At 44.0% G+C, this 19,551-nt stretch overlaps 1 protein-coding gene across 1 annotated transcript in view; it reads left to right on the top strand.

Moving 5' to 3' along the window:
- Positions 1 to 19,551, top strand: part of RBM20 (RNA binding motif protein 20) — a 211,612-nt gene that overhangs the window by 154,455 nt on the left and 37,606 nt on the right. The window contains exons 6-7 of the mRNA XM_060102461.1: positions 11,894 to 12,028; positions 16,997 to 17,128. Of these exons, the coding sequence (XP_059958444.1) occupies positions 11,894 to 12,028; positions 16,997 to 17,128 (267 nt within the window). The remainder of the gene's footprint in view (positions 1 to 11,893; positions 12,029 to 16,996; positions 17,129 to 19,551) is intronic.

Here is a 19,551-nt window from a genome sequence, read left to right as displayed (position 1 = left end):
GGGGCTGGAGTGAAGCTGGCACCGATGGGGCTTAGTGCAGTGCAGGAAAGCAGAGGTCAAGAGTTGTTTAATTCAGGGTTTTCCCTGGTGGTCCACAGGCTGGGGCTCCACGCTCCCAGTGCAGGGGGCCTGGGTTCGGTCCCTGGTCAGGGAACTGGATCCTGTGTGCCACAGCTGGGAGTTTGCATGCCGCAACTGGAGATCCCATATGCCACAACTGGGACCTGGCACAGCCAAATAAATAAATAAATGGATGAATTTTTTTCTTTAAAGAGTTGTTTAATTCAGTCCAGCTGGTGTTGAAACACACAGATTAAAAAGCTGACATAATTTCTTAAAATTGAAAGCACTCAAAGATTTTCTGGTATGAGGGTTTGTGTGTGTGTGTGTGTGTGTGTGTGCTGTGTGTTTTCTAAGACTTGGACATTTTATTGAAGTAGACCATTTCCTGTGAGTGGGTAATTCTGAAACTTGAACAGAAAGAGAAAATGTGTTTGAAAAGTACGGACCGTGCACTGGTGGTATTTTTGTCCCTTTGGGGAAATGGTGACATCTGCATAATATCAATACTTCGTTTTTAGTTGTGTTTGTGTTCCTTCTTCTCTACAACGGGCACTTTTGTCCCCCAAAGCTCTAAAGATTCATTCCTCCTTCTTCCAGCAATTGTGACAACTCGCCCTCCCCCCTCAGTTTTCCCCCTGCGTGTAGCCTGGTCCCCCAGGAGCTGCCCAGCTTCTCTTCCTCCCTGGCAAATGCGGGGAAGGGGGTGGGAGCCGCAGAGCCACCTGTAGAGCAAACTGTGTTTGGCTGAACCCTGCTCGAGGGCGTGTGTCTGTGTGGTTTTGCCTGTGCCTGTTTTTTTCCAATTCGTGATGTGAGCAGCTGCAGGCTCTTTCTCTCTTCTTGCTCTCAGCAGAGCAGGCCTCCACGTGCCGTCCCTTCCACGTGTCTGTCGAGGCATTTGAGCAAAACTTAGGAAGAGCGAGCAGAGAAGTGTAGGTTTTAGACCCTGGGGGCTGAGTGAGTGGGAAGGCGAAGAGGTTCATGATGAGAAGTGAGGCCTGTCTGGGCCGAGATTTCCATTTGTTTGTGTCTGTTTATTTGTGTTTCGGGGAGTCGTGCTTCAAGAGGGAGCCCCTGTCTGCAAGCCCGTGTGTGAAGGAATGTTGTGGTTTCCCTCTGCAGTCTTCAGGCTGAGAGCCATGGCCGGTCAGTGACAGCTTGGGTTCAGTCCCAGGAGAGCAGAATGGCTGGGTTCAGTGAACCTGGCATTTGTCTTGGAGTCAGACACCCGATGACTTGACCTCGTGTCCGATGGGGGCGCTGGCCGCTCCAGCACCACCTACCCCAGGGCCTGTTTCCCACACTGTGGACCGCAGAGCCAGTTCTGAGACCCCAGCACTGAGCGGAAAGGGGCTGTGGCCCAGACAGGGGAGGCTGGGCTGGGTGCCAGATGGGCCAGGGATCTGGGCACAGGAAAGAGAGCCCGTGTCAACTGAGTCCCTTTATGAAGGGGCAGGGGCTGAGGGGGCGAGGAGAGGCAAGGGCAGGGTGACTCTGTGTCTGTCTGTGCCTCAACTGCGTCCTCCGGCGCTGACCAGTGAACCAGAGGCCCTTTGCTGTGGATGTGGAGGCAAGAGGCCCTAAGTTCAAGTCCCCGTTCTGGATCCTGAAGCTCAGTGGCCTCGGGCAAATGGCTTTACTTCTCTGAGGCTCCATTTCCTTAAATGGGGAAAATACTCCCCTAATAATGACTTTTGAAGTTAGGTTTTCACTTGGCTTGTGATCTTTCAGATTATGCCTCTAATCTTGGAACATCTTATGTGGCCATTTGAGCACAGTCTCCTGATTCGATGGTCTGAGGGTAGACCAGCATTGTCCTGCCCTTGTGAGGGTCAAATGAGACTGTGTAGGTGACAGTGCTTTGTGAACCGTGTAAGAAGTAATAATGGCTTTTTTTTTTTTTTTTTGCGGTACGTGGGCCTCTCACTGTTGTGGCCTCTCCCGTTGCGGAGCACAGGCTCCGGACGCGCAGGCTCAGCGGCCATGGCTCACGGGCCCAGCCGCTCCGCGGCGTGTGGGATCTTCCCGGACCGGGGCACGAACCCATGTCCCCTGCATCGGCAGGCGGACTCTCAACCACTGTGCCACCAGGGAAGAATGGCTACTATTGAGTAACGAGTCTGTTTAGCCTGCTGTAGGGAAACCTATGCGAAGGCCAGCTCTGTCTGCTGGTCATGTGATTTGGGGCCGGTCTCAGTGTCAGCGTTCCTCCTGTGCAAATCTGTCTGGGAATCCCTGTAATCATATCTGCCCTATCCACCCCGAGAGTTGCTGAGAGGCTCCCACGAAGGGCTTTACTTAGGTGAGGGGCAGGCACGAGCAATCTGCTGACTCGTGACCATTCATGAGTACAGTTTCCTCCAGACGCCTAGAGATGGGCATTCATCTGGCTTGAGCCTGAGAAGCAACACAAGAAACATTTTGCTTTCAGCACTGGCAGCAGCAGGAAGGTGGTGGAGAGCCCAGACACTGTCGGATGGTGATCATAATAGCACATTTACATAGTGCTCAACACAGTCTTAGCGTTTGTTTGTATGTATTAGCTCATTTAACCCTCCAGACAAGTCTGTGAGGGGAGGAAACTGAGGCACAGAGAGACTAAGTACCCTGCCTAAGGTCACACAGCTGGTAAATGGCAGCACTGGGATTTGAACCCAGGGGACCCGGCTCTATCTAGAAGCCTTATTTTTAACCACTAAGTGCTGCTGCCCGTCTGTAAGGGTCTCTGAGTTCTCTCCCTCGTGATGATTCTCTCATTAGTAAGTTCCCTCCTCCCCCACTCCCACTCCACAAGCTGCTTAGCAGGCTCTGAGGCTGCCTGGGGCGATAAGGACTTCTCAGGCTTTGGCCAGCAGCCGTGGAGCAAAAGGTGAAAAGGCCATCAGACCCAGCAGCCGAATTCTCCTGTACCGTGACAGCGTCTCCCAAGATGAACCCGACATCTGGAGGCATTTCTATACACCTATTGGAGATGAAGAGCTCTCATCTGACTGGTTTTATCGTTACAAGTTCTGCGAAGCCTTGCTGGTCACGTGAGCTTCCCAAGGATAATCTGGGGGACGAGGGCACAGTTTGCCCCAGCCACTCCCTGCATCATCAGTGCCTGGATGTTCCCATCCTTCTGTCGACTTCTGGTCTTCTTGTTGCCATTTCTGGCAAATGCTATCGAATGTGGGTATGTCTCTTTAGAAAAACCTGAAATCCAAAAATATTGACCTCTGGAGAAAAGCCGAGAAATGAAGAGCTGATGAATCTGCTACGATGCTCTGCAAGGCTCCTTTAAGTAGCAGGAGAGTTCCTCAGAGAAATTATTGGGGTTTTTTCTGCCTACAAATGCTGACCTCCGGGCCTCCCTGGTGGCGCAGTGGTTGAGAGTCCGCCTGCCGATGCAGGGGATACGGGTTCGTGCCCCGGTCTGGGAGGATCCCATATGCCGCGGAGCGGCTGGGCCCGTGAGCCATGGCCGCTGGGCCTGCGCATCCGGAGCCTGTGCTCCGCAACGGGAGAGGCCACAACAGTGAGAGGCCCGCATACCGCAAAAAGAAAAAAAAAAAATGCTGACCTCCCAAGATAAGTAGATATATCAAGGGGTGGTTACTGTGTTACCAGGGGATGCTTTTCTGGGCTCCGTGAGTGGCCGGCGAGCTCCTTTTGCATTCTGTTGGTTTTTTCTGCTTACATATTTATGCTTTTTGTGAAAATTCAAACAGAAAAGAAATATTTAAGGAGGACAGTGAAATTCCTCCCACTTCCCCCCTTCCAGCTACCATAGAGAACCCATAAAGGCATTGATGCCTTTTCCTCCAGAAGTGTGTTCCAGTCCAGTGCCGGGGCTTTTTCTGCCTGATTCCGCTTACATGAGTCTTTTCAGAAACACATTTTGTTGAGTAAAAGCCGGAACAGCCAGGACTCAGACATTGTCATATCACTATTGTTTGTGGAGCAAAGAGCAGTTCTTCCTTCGAAAGCCCTCTGTTTTTAAGCAGGGCAACACAGTGACAAGGGGCTCCGTGTCATGACTGAGGCTTCAGAGGGTATCTGAACTGCCACGAAATCTATAATGACCACATGACACATCTACCACCTCCCCCAAGCCCAGGCTTGGCTGAATTTACGTTAGCCTCAGCTCGGTGGGAATGCGAGCCCTTCGTTTCCATGTTTATTTCTGACAGAGATGGGGCACTGAAGTGACAGTTGTGTGCTGCGTTTGCTGAGGGTGGGTGCTTTGTGTCTGTCCCCTCCAGCCCCAGGGTCCTCCAGCCCCAGGGGCCTGGGAGAGGAGCATTCACTTTCACTTAAGCTTCTGCCATTTGACAGAGCAGACGCACTTTATCCTCTGCTGCCTGAGTTGTCATAAACAGAGTAATCAGGTTTCTAGAAGGGGCCATAGGGACCTTCTCAGGCTGTGAATAGTTTTCTTGCGCCTGCCTGCTGGCTGTCCCCGTAAAACCGCCTTGTAGTTTTCACAGCCACCTTGGAGTTTATTTAGCGCTGGTGCATCAGATGGGGCCTCCCTGGCCTGGGACGATACACATTGTTTTTATGGTTTCTTTCTCACCAGGACCCTGCACACCAGAAAACGTGTATAAATAAGGAAACTGAGGCACAGGAAAATAGAAATGTTTGTGAAAGACCAAAGGTTTAAGTGATAGGTTGTCCCTCAGATTGCTGGCTGTTTCTTGAACATCTATCTGTCAAGCTTGGCCTTCGGGTCCATGGCTCAGAGCACTCTGGTTTCCTGACCGCCAAAGAGCATGGAGAGTTCTTAACTGATGTGGCACCCTCCCTCACCATGCCAGCTCTGTCCTCGCTCTTGTCCCCTGGGCAGGGGTCACCCTGTACATTTTCGAAGAGAGCAAAGAGTGGGGAAACAGGAGACCTGGGTGGGTTTTGTTTTCTGGGTTTTTTCCTTTTCTTTTTACAGATCTGAATTATTTTTTCTTGTTGTAAAAACAGTAAAATGATGTAAAACATTTTAAACAGTAACAGAGATATAAAAAATAGAAAATCTAACCCTGCAGAGAAAGCCAGAGGTAAATGTCTTTGCCTATAGCTGTCTATCTCTAGCTAGTGTACGTGTGCATGTTTATTTACTAAAAGTGTATATTTGGGGGAAAGTCAGATTACCCCATATCATCTGTTGTGCAACTTGTTTTTTTTTCACTTAACATAAACTCTCACGACATATTTTAATTGATTTATAGACATCTTTTCACACCTGAACATAAAACACTATCAGATGTTGTAACACCATCTATTGTATATGTTTACCGTAATTCATCAAGTCTGCGATTGATTGGTTTTTCAGTGAGAGTTGTTATCACACATCTACCCCTACTTCATTGCCCACAGATTAAGTTCCTTACCTTCTCCCAGGCATCAGTGTCTGCATACACATTGATGAGTGTGGACCAGATGACCTCCTGGCTTTAAGGTTCCGTGACTTTAAAGTTTACAGTCATGTTGAAGTTGCTCGGCACATGAGCCACCCAAGACCCATAGGCAACCCGGCACCAATAAAAGTAGATTTTCTCTAAGTCAAAGCTAATATGCTTTATAAAATATTTGAAAGTATCAATAAAGACATCTGTTTCTATCCTCCAAGCTACACCAAGATCCATAGCTTTGGAACTCATGCCCATTCACTCTCTGCATAGTATGTTCGAAATCAACACCATGAGAAATAAACATTTGCCCTGTGTCTGTCCTCAGGTTTGTTTAGCACAAACCCAGCAGAGGCCCACAGACTGTGTGCCAGAGGAAATTAGGTCATATCTAAAGGAGATCAGGCTGGAGCAGAGAAAAGTGTTTATTGAAGATCAAATCTACATTTCGTAGCTTTAAGAGGCACTTTGAGAGACTTCTCTCACCCCTCAGGCCTCTTGCCCTGAGCCACATTTTTATTGCAACTCTGTGAGTTATTTGAACTGGGGCTGTTCTTTGAACTCATCCGCGAAGCCTGTTCCCACCTGCATCAGAGGGCATTGGAAGGTCTCAGAATCTTCCTACCCAAGTCTGTTCTTTTCACATTTCCACCCATCTATAAAAGATTTGTGGGTGACTTGAGAGGTCTTGGACTCGGCTGCATGAACCATTAGAAGCAGCATCTGGTTTTAAATGAGTGACCCCAGTCTGTGAAAATGTACAGCCCAGGCGCCTGATTGCACGTAGGGGCATTCGGGTCATGCCGGTCTACGAGCTGACTGAAGTGTCCCCCGGGCTGGTGAAGGATGATTGTCCCCTTAGGTTAGTAATGAGGGCTTCAGTTACAGCCCAGATGCCTTAGCTCTCTTAGAGAGTTGACCTTGGACTGGGAAGTTCCAAATGCACTGTCGCATGTGTGCCTCCCGGGAGCTCAGCAGGCAGACCATCAGGTGGGATGTTAGCGGAGCCCATCAACACCAGGTCTCACAGTTCTCTCTAAACCCAGCTGCTCTTTTGCCCCAGAGCACATCTTTTAAAATTTATTTTAGTAACTTTTAATTTTAATATAATTTAGACTTACAGAAAAGTTGCAAGAAAGGTATAAGGAACACTGCCCCCCCCCCATATACCTTTTGCCTAGATTTATTACTTTTTTTACATTTTGGCCCATTTACTTCATCATTCTCTCTCTGTGTCTCTTCTGTCTCTGTCTCTTTATCATCTGTCTATCCATCCATCTCTATCTTTATCTGTTTATCCATCCATCCATCTAATGATCTATGCATATTTCTCCTGAACCATTGGAGACATGGTACCTCTTCACTCCTAACTACATCAGCATGAATTTCCTAAGAACACAGACTTTCTCTTACATAATCACAGTACAGTTACTTTTTTTCCCCAGTCCAGGAGCATCATAGCACATCCTTTAACTGCTGGAGGAAAGAAGGAGACAAATATTTATTTATAGAAGCCTGCTGATGCCAGGCCTTACACAAAGGCACTTTACATACATTGTGGCATTTTTGTCTTCTAAACGGTCCTGTGGAATCAATGTTTATTTTCCCTGGTTTATAGACAAACAAACTCAGGCTTGGAGAAATTCAGTAACTTACTTGCCCACAGTAGTCACTGGGGAGCAGGGACACAGACCCAGGTCTGTCTGATATTCCCACGGGCCTGGCACTGGTGCCTGAAGACCGTGAGGCACACACCTGATGTGTGTCTGTCCTCAGAGAGGCAGCGTTCCCACGTGTCTTTAGTTTATCTCAGTAGATGATCTCAACTCCTCTCGTTCATTCAGGGAGTAGTCTTTCTCAGGGCAGAGCACGTTGGCAAGGTGTTCACTGCTTGGAGCTTATCTCCAGCCCTGTAAAGATGAAACCAGCACCAACGCATACAGGCCTGTCTGAACAATGGCCATGCTTGTGCACATATGCATGCACGCTGAAACAGCTGAGCACACAGAGCAGGACAAACATTACATTCATTGGGACAGGGAGTGGGAAAAACACAGACTTCCTGTTTTTGCCCAACACAGTTGGGGAAACTTATCATTAACCTGGATCTTAGGGTTTAGCTTGGCAAGGCTTCTGAGAGGAGTGGAATTTTAGAACCTTGAGCCACATAAGCATGGATATTTTACATCTGGAGAGGACTTAAGATGTATAGACTAACTTCCTCGTTCCAGACACTGGGGAACTAAGGCCCAGAAAGGAAAACTAGTTTGTCCTTGTCGTGTACCTAATCAGTCGCTGAGCTGGGACTGAAACCCAGTCCTCTGTCTTCCAAGATCAGGTTCTTTCACTACATCAGGAAGTCTTGTGCTTTTTACAGCCCAAACTGTTTTCAGTTATTACTCCTACCTCGAGCAGCACCTGTCCTGCATTTCATGTTTGGCAAAAGTACTGTATCTGCCAAAGTACTTACATCAGTGAGTAATTAACTAGCTCCCCATTTTTATGAATCGAAAAACACAGACACCCCAAACAGACTTTCTCATCAGGGTAAGGATCTAACCAAGATGAGCATCTCAGTAAAGAAACTCAAAGTATGATCTCAACTCAGGTTCTTTTGTTTGTTTGTTTTTAAATTTTTTAAAGTCTTTATTGAATTTGTTACAATATTGCTTCTGTTTTATGCTTTGGTGTTTTGGCCACCGGGCATGTGGGATCTTAGCTCCCTGACCAGGGATCGAACCCACACCCCCTGCATTGGAAGGCGAAGTCTGAACCCCTGGACCACCAGGGAAGTACCTCAACTCTGGCTTTTTAAATGTCAAAAATAACAATCCTTCCTTGATATATTACCTTCAAAGACCCTTCAGGACTTGGACTTCTTAGAGAACCCAGGCTGGGAATTAGCATAAGGCATCATGCTGTCTGCTCCAAGGCACTCAGGATTGTGACCCCATTGGACAGATTTTACTCTAGAAGAGTACCACCTGGACTGTATTCTGCCTTCCTCTCACCCCTTCTCCCCCATCGTCCAGAGTTCCCATAGGATGTAAGGCAAATAATAGTCATGTTTATATGAACTGTTCAAGGATAGAGTAGAGTGATTATTCATATAACCCCACACCCTTTATGAATCAAATATGATTTTGAACCTAGTTGAGTTTAACAAAAAGATACTTTAGGTCAGTGACAGAAAGGAAAGTAGACTGAACTATCCTAAGTCAAATATTTGCAAAAGAATACCACACATAAAAAATGTTTCTAACTGGTTAAGATTTCTCACATGCCCTGACACCAGACACAACACAGATTTTTGATGGGCAAGATTTTCATTTCATGGGTCCCTTAGAAAATGATACACTGAAGGGAACTGGTTAAAGTAAAGAAGCTGCTTGTGGCTACTGGAGGTGCTTTGCCCCAAGGGGCCAGTATCTTGGCATACCTGTAACCCATCTGCAATTCACCAGTGGAGAAACTCCAGATTAATATGATTAATTGGAAGATTACTAAAAATCTCATGAGTATTTTAAGTGACAACAAGGGTGTCAATAAAATCCAATTTCTATTGCTGATTAAAATCTTGGGAGGAAAAAGAGCCAATGAAATGTACTTTTTTTCTATGTAAATGGATACTTTTTTTTTAGTTTTTCAAAACAAACAACTTTCTATTGAAGTAGAGTTGATTTATATGTTGTATTAGTTTCAGGTGTACAGCAAAATGATTCAGTTATACATATATATGTCTATTCTTTTTCAGATTCTTTTCCATTATAGGTTATTACAAGATATTGAATATAGTTCCCTCTGCCATATAGTAGGTCCTTGTTGTTTATTTGTTTTATATATAGTAGTGTGTATCTGCTAATCCCAAACTCCTAATTTATCCCTCCCCCCTTTCCCCTTTGGTCACCATAAATTTGTTTTCTATGTCTGTGAGTCAATTTCTGTTTTGTAAATAAGTTCATTTGTATCTTTTTTTTAGATTGCACATATAAGTGATATCATATGATATTGTCTTTCTCTGACTGACTTCACTTAATGTCACAATCCTCTAGGTCCATCCATGTTGCTGCAATGTACTTTTTAAATTTAAATAAAAATCTTAACTTAGACTCACTCATTTTAGCACCTTTCTAACTTGTCTGCAGTGTGACTTCATACCGTTCTTTGGTGACCAGCAGCGGTGAGGGTGTTTACTCCTCGGGAGGCATGCTCTGCTCTCAGCAGTACTTGCTACACTTACGCTTGGATAAAAGCCTCTTGAGTTGCTCTTTCAGTCTGGAGGAGACAAAGAGAGAGACGCTGGCCCTCATGCCCCGTCACTAGGCAACGGGACAGGCAAGGAGCAGGGTTGGTCCAGAACTGCCCTGCGTGTCTGCTCTGTTGTCCAAGCACACATGAGCCCGGGCCGGCCACAGCAGAGTCACACGGGCAGAAACGTGGCTGGCTAAGAGGAGCCAGCGGAGTACCCAGCCTCAGCCCTCCTGTTGATAAACTTAGAAGACTGGCCACTTTGCCCAGCCCGAGAGCTCAGCTGGGTCTGCATTTTTGTGTGACCCCTCACCCTAATGAGAGGCAAAAAGATCCTGCCTCTTAGCCCTCCTTCCCTGGAGAAGGGCTCGGTCCTCCTTAGCCAGGTTCATACTCAAAGTCTCCCAGCTTATGGAGAGCACCGTTTGCACTTCAGGGAGGTATGGGCATGCTCTGGGAGCTGCCTGGGCCACACACTGAAGACTGTTTCCCTTTGGGAAAGTGCTTGACCTCTGGACACTGCAGAGAGGGAGGTCTGAAAGGGGCACTTGGGTTTCTCCAATTCAGGGCTGAACCGTCGAAGGAAATTCTTATTGACTCTTATTGTCCTCAGCCCAGATGAGACAAACGAGGGCTTTTCATGGTAGAATTACCCAATTATTAGCCCTTGTTAGGGATGAGACCTCAGACTTTCCCACTATATTACTATAGCAGAGTAGGACCCACATCAAGTGTAATTAGATGTTGAAGTTCACTTTACCATAGAAAGAAGATGATGATTATGCAAATGTGGGCTATGCTATTAGTATGGGTTTAGAAAATTGCATCCCTCTCTTCCACTTTGGGTTGGCTTATGGCTACTAATTCTTGAACCTCCTGGAGACTCCAGTCTGATTAAGGTTTCCACAGACCAAACAGACACACTTCCTCCCTCCAGGAGCTTTGATTAGGCCCGGGTCTTCGTTTCTAAACTGTGTTCCTTAGAGATGCCTTTGGGACTGCTGGATGGGGGGTGGTGGCAGGGTGTTGGATCGCAAGGTTTGTCTAGAGCAGCACCTCTTTCTTTGTTGAATATGTTGGGCTGGTGGGCAAGCTTTTGTGTGAAGAAAGGATTTCAAGGCTAACAAAAGTTTTGGAAGCCACCCCCCTAAACCAAAGGTGGTCGCTGTGAATGTCTATGTATATGTATTAAGTTCACAAATACTTTCTATGTTCTTTTTTCTTTATTGGGTTTTTAAAAAATTATAAGTCAAACAATATGAGACATATAAGGAATAGGTTAAACATCTCCCCCTTACCGCCTTCCAGTTCTTCTCTTTGAAGATAACCAGTACTGATAGGTCCCATACCTTTCTGTGTCTGTGCTGATATCCCTTAAAATGTTTCCATTGTGAAAAATTTCAAACATACAGAACAGTAGAGACAAGTGTAATTAACCCCTGTGTACTCATCCCCCAATTCCAATAATTATCCAAATTTTACATTTGCTTCATCTTTTTCTTATTTTGGGGGGGGGTTTGCTTTGTTTTACAAGAATAGCATCATATTACACCTGTACTTGGCAACCTGCTTTTTACTTTATCTTAAAAATGTTTTCCTGATCAGCTCATTTACCACCTTCTTTCAATGGCTACATCGTTTTCCATTGTAGGTGTGAACCATCAATTACTCAATCATTATGCTATTCTTGGACATTCAGGCTGTTTCCAAAAATTTTTGCAATAAATTATAAATTTATTATAATAAATTAACTGCAATAAATGTCCTTGTACGTAAGTATTTACATATTGGTGTATTTATTTCTGTAGGCTAGATTTACAAAAGTGGGATGGCAGGATCCTGTGCTATATATATTTTAAGTTTTCTTCAATATGCTAAAGTATCTTCTCAGAAGATTGTAGATACACAACCTCCCACCAGCAACATATGGATATGCCCATTTCCTTATCTCTTCGACAGCCCTGGATGGGATTTCTCGTTAAAATTGTTACGAATCTTTTTTGTAAAGAGATGGCATAAAATCAATGTTTTATATCTCTCTGCAAATGGATTATTTTTCTGCATTCATTTTGTAAATTATAGTTTTTTGATCATTATTTGGGGGAAGATAGCCAATAGGAGCATCTGGAATAGATAGACGGCAAGAAGGAAATGTCTTTTGAAGACCAAACCACTGCTCTTTGTTCCCGTTTGAGCAGCGGAAAACGGGTGCTGGCCGCGTGGTACACATCTGCAATCTGCCGGAGGGAAGCTGCACCGAGAATGACGTCATTAACCTGGGGCTGCCCTTTGGAAAGGTCACTAATTACATCCTCATGAAGTCTACTAATCAGGTAGGTCCGGGCACTTTCACACTGGTATGTACCAGATAGACCACACATTGGTGGAGGGGAACTATATAATTTTTTAAAAAAGCAGCTGTTCATAACATAAAGGGGTAATACACAGCTGGCCTTCTGCTTTTACAGCACAGAGGTTTTCATTGATGGTGGTGTTTTGTTTCCTCTTGTTTCACCTTACCCTTCTTGTGATGGATCCAGGCCCTTGTGAGTTACCTAGAAGTGAGGATGTGCTTTGGAATGAGGTGCTCATTATCACAGAAAAGCTAGCAGGTCCCTAAAACAGAAATCCATAGACTTGAGTCTTTTCACTGTGTTACCCACCCCCTGAGCTAATGCTACTGTCTTTCTTACCTTCTAAGTGTCTCATCTCTGAGGCTATGGATTTTTGAGTCAGCCAACAACTGACAGGGAACAGGCTATTTTCACTGATCCTTGGTGTTAGCAACTGAGGCTCTTGGTTCTCAGAGCAGAAGAGTAGGTGGGAATTAATGGATGCCTGGTGAATCTACGGAGCTAAGAACCCTTAACCTATGAGGATTGACTGAGTCTTTGGGGGTTAATATGTTTGTCTTCATTTCTGAAGTCAAAGAGGGTAGTTTATACAGTGACTGGTCAGAAGTAACAATATTTAGTCTTTTATTTTTAATAAATATTTTAACTTTAGGAATCAGGAACAGGCATAGGAGAAATTCTTTTCTTAATTAAGACATGAACTTTGGAGACTCAAAGCCACCTTGGATCATCAGTGGTCTTCCTCTGTCAACCTGGATTTAGACTACTCATTTAGTCTCTTCATTCCTCCTTCTCAGAATTCTATTTTGGGCAAATTTCCAAAATTCAGCTTGCAACATGAATGCAGTGAGACTCACTGAATTCGTTTTATTCCCATGTGACCAGTGAGAGCTCGAGGTGCTAAAATGTTTGCATGAAGAAACAGGCACTTAGAGTCAGACAGAGAAAGATAAATACTGTATGATATCACTTATAATGTGGAATCTAAAATATACAACAAACGAATGAATATAACATAAAAGAAGCAGACTCACAGATATAGAGAAAAAACTAGTGGTTACAAGTGGGGCAGGGGAAGGGGCAATATAGGGGTGGGCAAGTGGGAGGTACAAACTATTGGGTGTACGATAGGCTCAAGGATGTATTGTACAACACGGGAAATACAGCCAATATTTTGTAATAACTAAATGGAAAGTAACCTTTAAAAATTGTATAAAAATAAAAAATTTAAGAATTTTTAAAAAAGAAAGAGGCACTTAGAAAGCTGATTGGCGGAATTTGAAAAAACCCTGACTTTTTTTTTAAAACATCTTTATTAGAGTATAATTGCTTTACAATGTTGTATTAGTTTCTGCTGTATAACAAAGTGAATCAGCTATACGTATACATATGTCCCCATATCCCCTCCCTCTTGCGTCTCCCTCCCACCCTCCCTATCCCACCCCTCTAGGTGGTCACAAAGCACCGAGCTGATCTCCCTGTGCTATGTGGCTGCTTCCCACTAGCTATCTGTTTTACGTTTGGTATATATGTCAATGCTGCTCTCTCACTTCGTCCCAGCTTATCCTTCCCCCTCCCCGTGTCCTCAAGTCCATTCTCTATATCTGTGTCTTTATTCCTGTCTGGCCCCTAGGTTCGTCAGAACCATTTTTTTTTCTAGATTCCATATATATGTGTTAGCATACGGTATTTGTTTTGCTCTTTTTGACTTACTTCTCTCTGTATGACAGACTTTAGGTCCATCCACCTCACTACAGATAACTCAATTTTGTTTCTTTTTATGGCTGAGTAATATTCCATCGTATATATGTGCCACATCTTCTTTATCCATTCATCTGTCAGTGGACACTTAGGTTGCTTCCATGTCCTGGCTATTGTAAATAGTGCTGCAATGAACACTGTGGTACATGACTCTTTTTGAATTATGGTTTTCTCAGGGTATATGCCCAGTAGTGGGATTGCTGGGTCAAATGGTACTTCTATGTGTAGTTTTTTAAAGAACCCCCATACTGTTCTCCATAGTGGCTGTATCAATTTACATTCCCACCAACAGTGCAAGAGGGTTCCCTTTTCTCCACACCCTCTCCAGCATTTATTATTTGTAGACTTTTTTTTTTTTTTTTGGTGGTACGCGGGCCTCTCACTGTTGTGGCCTCTCCCGTTGCGGAGCACAGACTCCAGACGCGCTGGCTCAGCGGCCATGTCTCACGGGCCCAGCCACTCTGCGGCATGTGGGATCTTTCCAGACTGGGGCACGAACCCGCATCCCTTGTATCGGCAGGTGGACTCTCAACCACTACGCCACCAGGGAAGCCCTGTTTGTAGACTTTTTGTTGATGGCCATTCTGACAGGTATGAGGTGATACCTCATTGTAGTTTTAATTTACATTTCTCTAACGATTAGTGATGTTGAGCATCCTTTCATGTGTTTGTTGGCAGTCTGTATGTCTTCTTTGGAGAAATGTCTATTTAGGTCTTCTGCCCATTTTTGGATTGGGTTGTTTGTTTTTTTGATATTGAGCTGCATGAGCTGCTTGTATATTTGGGAGATTAATCCTTTGTCAGTTGCTTCATTTGTAAATATTTTCTCCCATTCTGAGGGTTGTCTTCGTCTTGTTTATGGTTTCCATTGCTGTGCAAAAGCTTTTAAGTTTCATTAGGTCCCATCTGTTTATTTTTGTTTTTATTTCCATTTCTCTAGGAGGTGGGTCAAAAAGGATCTTGCTGTGATTTATGTCATAGAGCGTTCTGCCTGTGTTTGCCTCTAAGAGTTTGATAGTGTCTGGCCTTATATTTTGGTCTTTAATCCATTTTGAGTTTATTTTTGTGTATGGTGTTAGGGAGTGATCTAATCTCATACTTTTACATGTCCCTGTCCAGTTTTCCCAGCACCACTTATTGAAGAGGCTGTCTTTTCTCCATTGTATATTCTTGCCTCCTTTATCAAAGATAAGGTGATCATATGTGCGTGGGTTTATCTCTGGGCTTTTTATCCTGTTCCACTGATCTATATTTCTATTTTTGTGCCAGTGCCGTACTATCTTGATTACTGTAGCTTTGTAGTATAGTTGAAGTCCGGGGGCCTGATTCCTCCCGCTCTGTTTTTCTTTCTCTTTCTCTCTCTTTCCCTTTTTTTTTTTCCTTTGGCTATTCAGGGTCTTTTGTGTTTCCATACAAATTGTGAAATTTTTTGTTCTAGTTCTGTGAAAAATGCCATTGGTAGTTTGATAGGGATTGCATTGAATCTGTAGATTGCTTTGGGTAGTAGAGTCATTTTCACAATGTTAATTCTTTCAATCCAAGAACATGGTATATCTCTCCATCTGTTTGTATGGTCTTTAATTGCTTTCATCAGTGTCTTATAGTTTTCTGCATACAGGTCTTTTTTCTCCTTAGGTAGGTTTATTCCTAGGTATTTTATTCTTTATGTTGCAATGGTAAATGGGAGTGTTTCCTTAATTTCTCTTTCAGATTTTTCATCATTAGTGTATAGGAATGCAAGAGACTTCTGTGCATTAGTTTTGTATCCTGCTACTTTACCAAATTCATTGATTAGCTCTAGTAGTTTTCTGGTAGCATCTTTAGGATTCTCTGTGTATAGTATCATGTTATCTGCAAACAGTGACAGTTTTACTTCTTCTTTTCTGATTTGGATTCCTTTTATTTCTTTTTCTTCTCTGATTGCTGTGGCTAAAACTTCCAAAACTATGTTGAATAATAGCAGTGAGCGTGGGCAACCTTGTCTTGTTCCTGATCTTAGAGTAAAAGAACCCTCACTTTTTGGTTTCCCACGCTTCTGCCATAGACTGTGACAGCATGGAGAAAGGCATGTCTGAAATTCAAAAACAAATGTGAGGGAAGGAGGGAGGATGAGCTTGTTAAGCCCATGCAGTTCAAGGAAATGGGAGATGAGGGCCCACAGCAAGGGCTCCCTTGCCACAGACCATGTTTCCTTTTCAACACTGAGGGACCAGATCATTGCAGCCTCAGTATAGTACAAATGCAACAAATCTAAGACAATAACAGTGACAAATGTGCCACAGCAGCTCCTGGGGTCAACTGTCAGGTCAGTCAAAACAGGCTATTTAGAAACTCCCTGTAGGCACCGATTGAGTGGAAAACGCATTTCTTTGTAAGGGTTTTTATCAGAAAAGTTAAAGAGGAGAGATGCTGTGGAAACGTAACTGAGGGTCTCCTCTCTCTCCAGCTCACAGAGACATGGCCTTCCTTCAAGCCTAGGGAGCCCCCGAGTTTTTTAGTGTATTTCTTTCTTTGCAAAGAAATTGAGAGCTCAGATACCCAGGGCTTGTGTCTGTCTCCTGTCATCACCACCACCGAATAGCGAGTTTTTCAGGGATGACCCCAAGGTCACTTGTGCAGCAGACTCACTCCTCCCCGCCCCTTTCCCTCGGGGGAACTCTGGGTTAATGGACCCTCCCATCCAGAGGGACTCCTGTGGCATGATGTAGTCCAGGATGGACATATGTAATTAAGAATAATGTTTGGTAACCATGGGGACCAGGAGAGGGGCCATCTTATAATGAGCTCTTTTGCTGAAGTTAATAAATAAGTCTCTTTGAACAGATGGGATCAAAGAAAGCTCTTCCTTGTACAGAATTTTTTCCTTTTTACTGAGGTATAAAACACATACTCTAAAATGCACTAGTCTTAAGTGTACTCCATTAATTTTTTACATGTGTACACCTATGTATTTGCTATGCGGGTCAAGATATAGAACATTTCCAGAGCCCCAGAAGGTTTTCTCATTTTCCTTCCCAGTCGGTATCCCACCACCAAGCCCGAGGGAAGCTCAGCATTAACTTTCACCACCATCAGTTTGTTTTGCCTAATTCTTGAACTTCATATACATGGAGTCATACCTTGAACAGAATTTTCGTTAAGACCATTCAAGTCAAGTCCAATGTCTGTCCTTCCTTTCTTTCCTAGGCCTTTTTAGAGATGGCTTACACAGAGGCTGCCCAGGCCATGGTCCAGTATTACCAAGAAAAATCTGCCATGATCAATGGTGAGAAGTTGCTCATTCGGATGTCCAAGAGATACAAGGAATTGCAGCTGAAGGTAAAGCATTCTCTCCTTCATTCAGTCATTCAACAAGCAACAGCTAAGTGTCTCCTCCTTGTCAGCCACTGGCCTAAGTGCTGGTGGGAAGGAGAGCACAGGAAAAGATCCAAAAATTACCCACTGCCTTTGAGGATATCACATGGAAAGGCAAACCCATTATAACATGGCAAGAAAAGTGCTCATTGAGGTAAGTACAAGATGCAAAGGGGTGCTTGGGGCAAGATGACTACCTACCTGGGACCCAAGGAGGATTTTAAGAGAAGTCTTGAAAGATGAAGAAAGAAGGGAAAGATGGTTGCTTTTCCAAGGTGAGAGTTCCAAGCATAAACCCCTGAATGAAACCCAGACAGGTCTTCAGTAACTTTTTCTTCATCTGTCGCCCCCTTGATCTTTTATTCTCTCCTCCATCCTCTCTATGGTTATTGTCTTAAGCCCCATAGAAAGCCTTCTAAGCAGCACACGACTGAGTTGGCCGTTGTCCGAACTCAGGATTGCATTGAGGTAATTCCAAACAGGGCTTTTGTTTTTCTTTTAGCTTGCTCTACCATTCTCTTCATTTTTTCTTTCTTTTTTGTTTTATCATGAAGTATAACATACAGACAGAAAAGTGACTCATTTTGTATTGCACAGTTGAAAAAGTAATAATGGGTGAACCCCATAAATCCCACAAAACCATGACCAAAGTCAAGAAATAGGACACGGACAGCACCAGGAAGACTTTGTAAGTCCCTTCTTGTGCTCAACCCCTCCCTCTCCACTCTCCTGGCCCTGAGATAACCATTTCCTTGCTTTTCCTTATTATTCTACTCCTCTCGATGCCTTTTTTAACATTATAGTTTAGTTTTACCTATTTTTGAACTTTATGTGAATGGAATCATACTGTGTTCTTTCATTCAACGTTATGCCATCTATGTTGGGTGCATCTTTATTTTCATTGTGATATAAATGTCCATTGTATGACTATAAATTTGTTTAACCATTTCACTGTTGATGGACATTTAGGTTGTTCCAGTTTTAGGGTATTAGAGACACTGCTGCTATGAACCTTTTCAAACATGTTATCCCAGTACCCATGTACATGTGCGTATAACCAGGGAAAGGTACATAACTAGAAGTAGAATGGCTGGATCACAAGGCATGCTTACCCTCAACTGTACTAGATGATAGCATTCCTACTAGTAGTGTCTGAGAGTTTTCAATAGGTCACCTTCTTGCTAACACTTTGTCTTGTCCAATTATTTAATTTTTGCCTCTCTGGGGAGAGTGTAATGGTTTATCATGATTTTATTTTTTATTTTCTATATTAATTGAAGTTGAGCAGTTTTTCATGTGTTTGTTGGTTATTCCATCTAGGTCTTCTCCAGTGGGAAATTTCTTTTTAAACCATTTGCCCATGCTTTTCTTTTGGATTGTATCTTCCTATTGGTTTGCAGGAGTTCTCTTGGCTGGAGCCATTAGTCTGTTTGGATTTATTGTATTTAATGCCATATTTGTGGTTAAATCTAACTTCTTATTTTGTGCTTTCTACTGTCCTATTTAATGGGATTTTCCAGTTGACTTCAGCTCATTCCATATTTAGTAAGGGTCCATTTTGTTCAAGGCTCACAGCCCTTAATCTGCCTTCAAGGTTCAAGCCAGAAGACAAAGGCTCAGTGGTTGTTTCTAGCTAGGACTAGCATTCTGACAAGTCTACATATGTAGATCGGTAATGTGTCAACCAGTTGTCAAAGTCCTGATTCTGCTTTGCTTGCATTATTGCTTCTGAAGTTCCTTTGCCAACAGTTCTGCTTCAGGCAGAACCTGGCACTTTTTTTTCCAACTCACGAAAGCCTGGTGCTTTTCTCAGTCAAGTCAACGATCCCACCCCATTCTGTACCCAAAGTTCTTGTTCTCCTGGATTCTGCCCTGGGGGCTTAGAATTGAATGACTGCACTGAATTCCCAGGGGAGCTTTGGTCTCCAAATGAGATGTTGTCATAAAACTCTAATCAGGATTAACTGCAGTACTCTGCTTCTTAAAGTACCAAAGGTGTTCGTAGTCCCTTATCAAGAGAGGTCCTTTGGGGGTGGTGCAAAAACTGTGGGTTAAAGAGGTCAGATGGTCAAAGTTTGCATTCAGCCAATGTTCAGTGAGTGCTCACTGTGGGTGGGAACTGGGCCAGGCCCCACGGATTTGGAGGTAGCAAGTCTGGGGAGGCAGAACACATAAACATAGAACCATCAACGGCCATGTGACCTACACTAGATTGCAGAGTGGTAGCGCCAGCCTAGCCTCGATGCCTTCCCTCTTTGATGACCTTGGGCAAATTGCTTAACCTCTGTGAGCCTCAGTTTCCAGATCAGTAAAGGACTATACCTTGTGTTCTTTGATTTTCAGCATTTTTTTTTTCATACATGGTCTCTTTGAGGCTCCCAATAACC

The sequence above is a fragment of the Mesoplodon densirostris genome, chromosome 1 (assembly GCF_025265405.1).
Source record: "Mesoplodon densirostris isolate mMesDen1 chromosome 1, mMesDen1 primary haplotype, whole genome shotgun sequence".
Lineage (NCBI taxonomy): Eukaryota > Metazoa > Chordata > Mammalia > Artiodactyla > Ziphiidae > Mesoplodon > Mesoplodon densirostris.
Note: the sequence above shows the minus strand (reverse complement) of the source record. Positions and strands in the feature narration are given on the sequence as shown.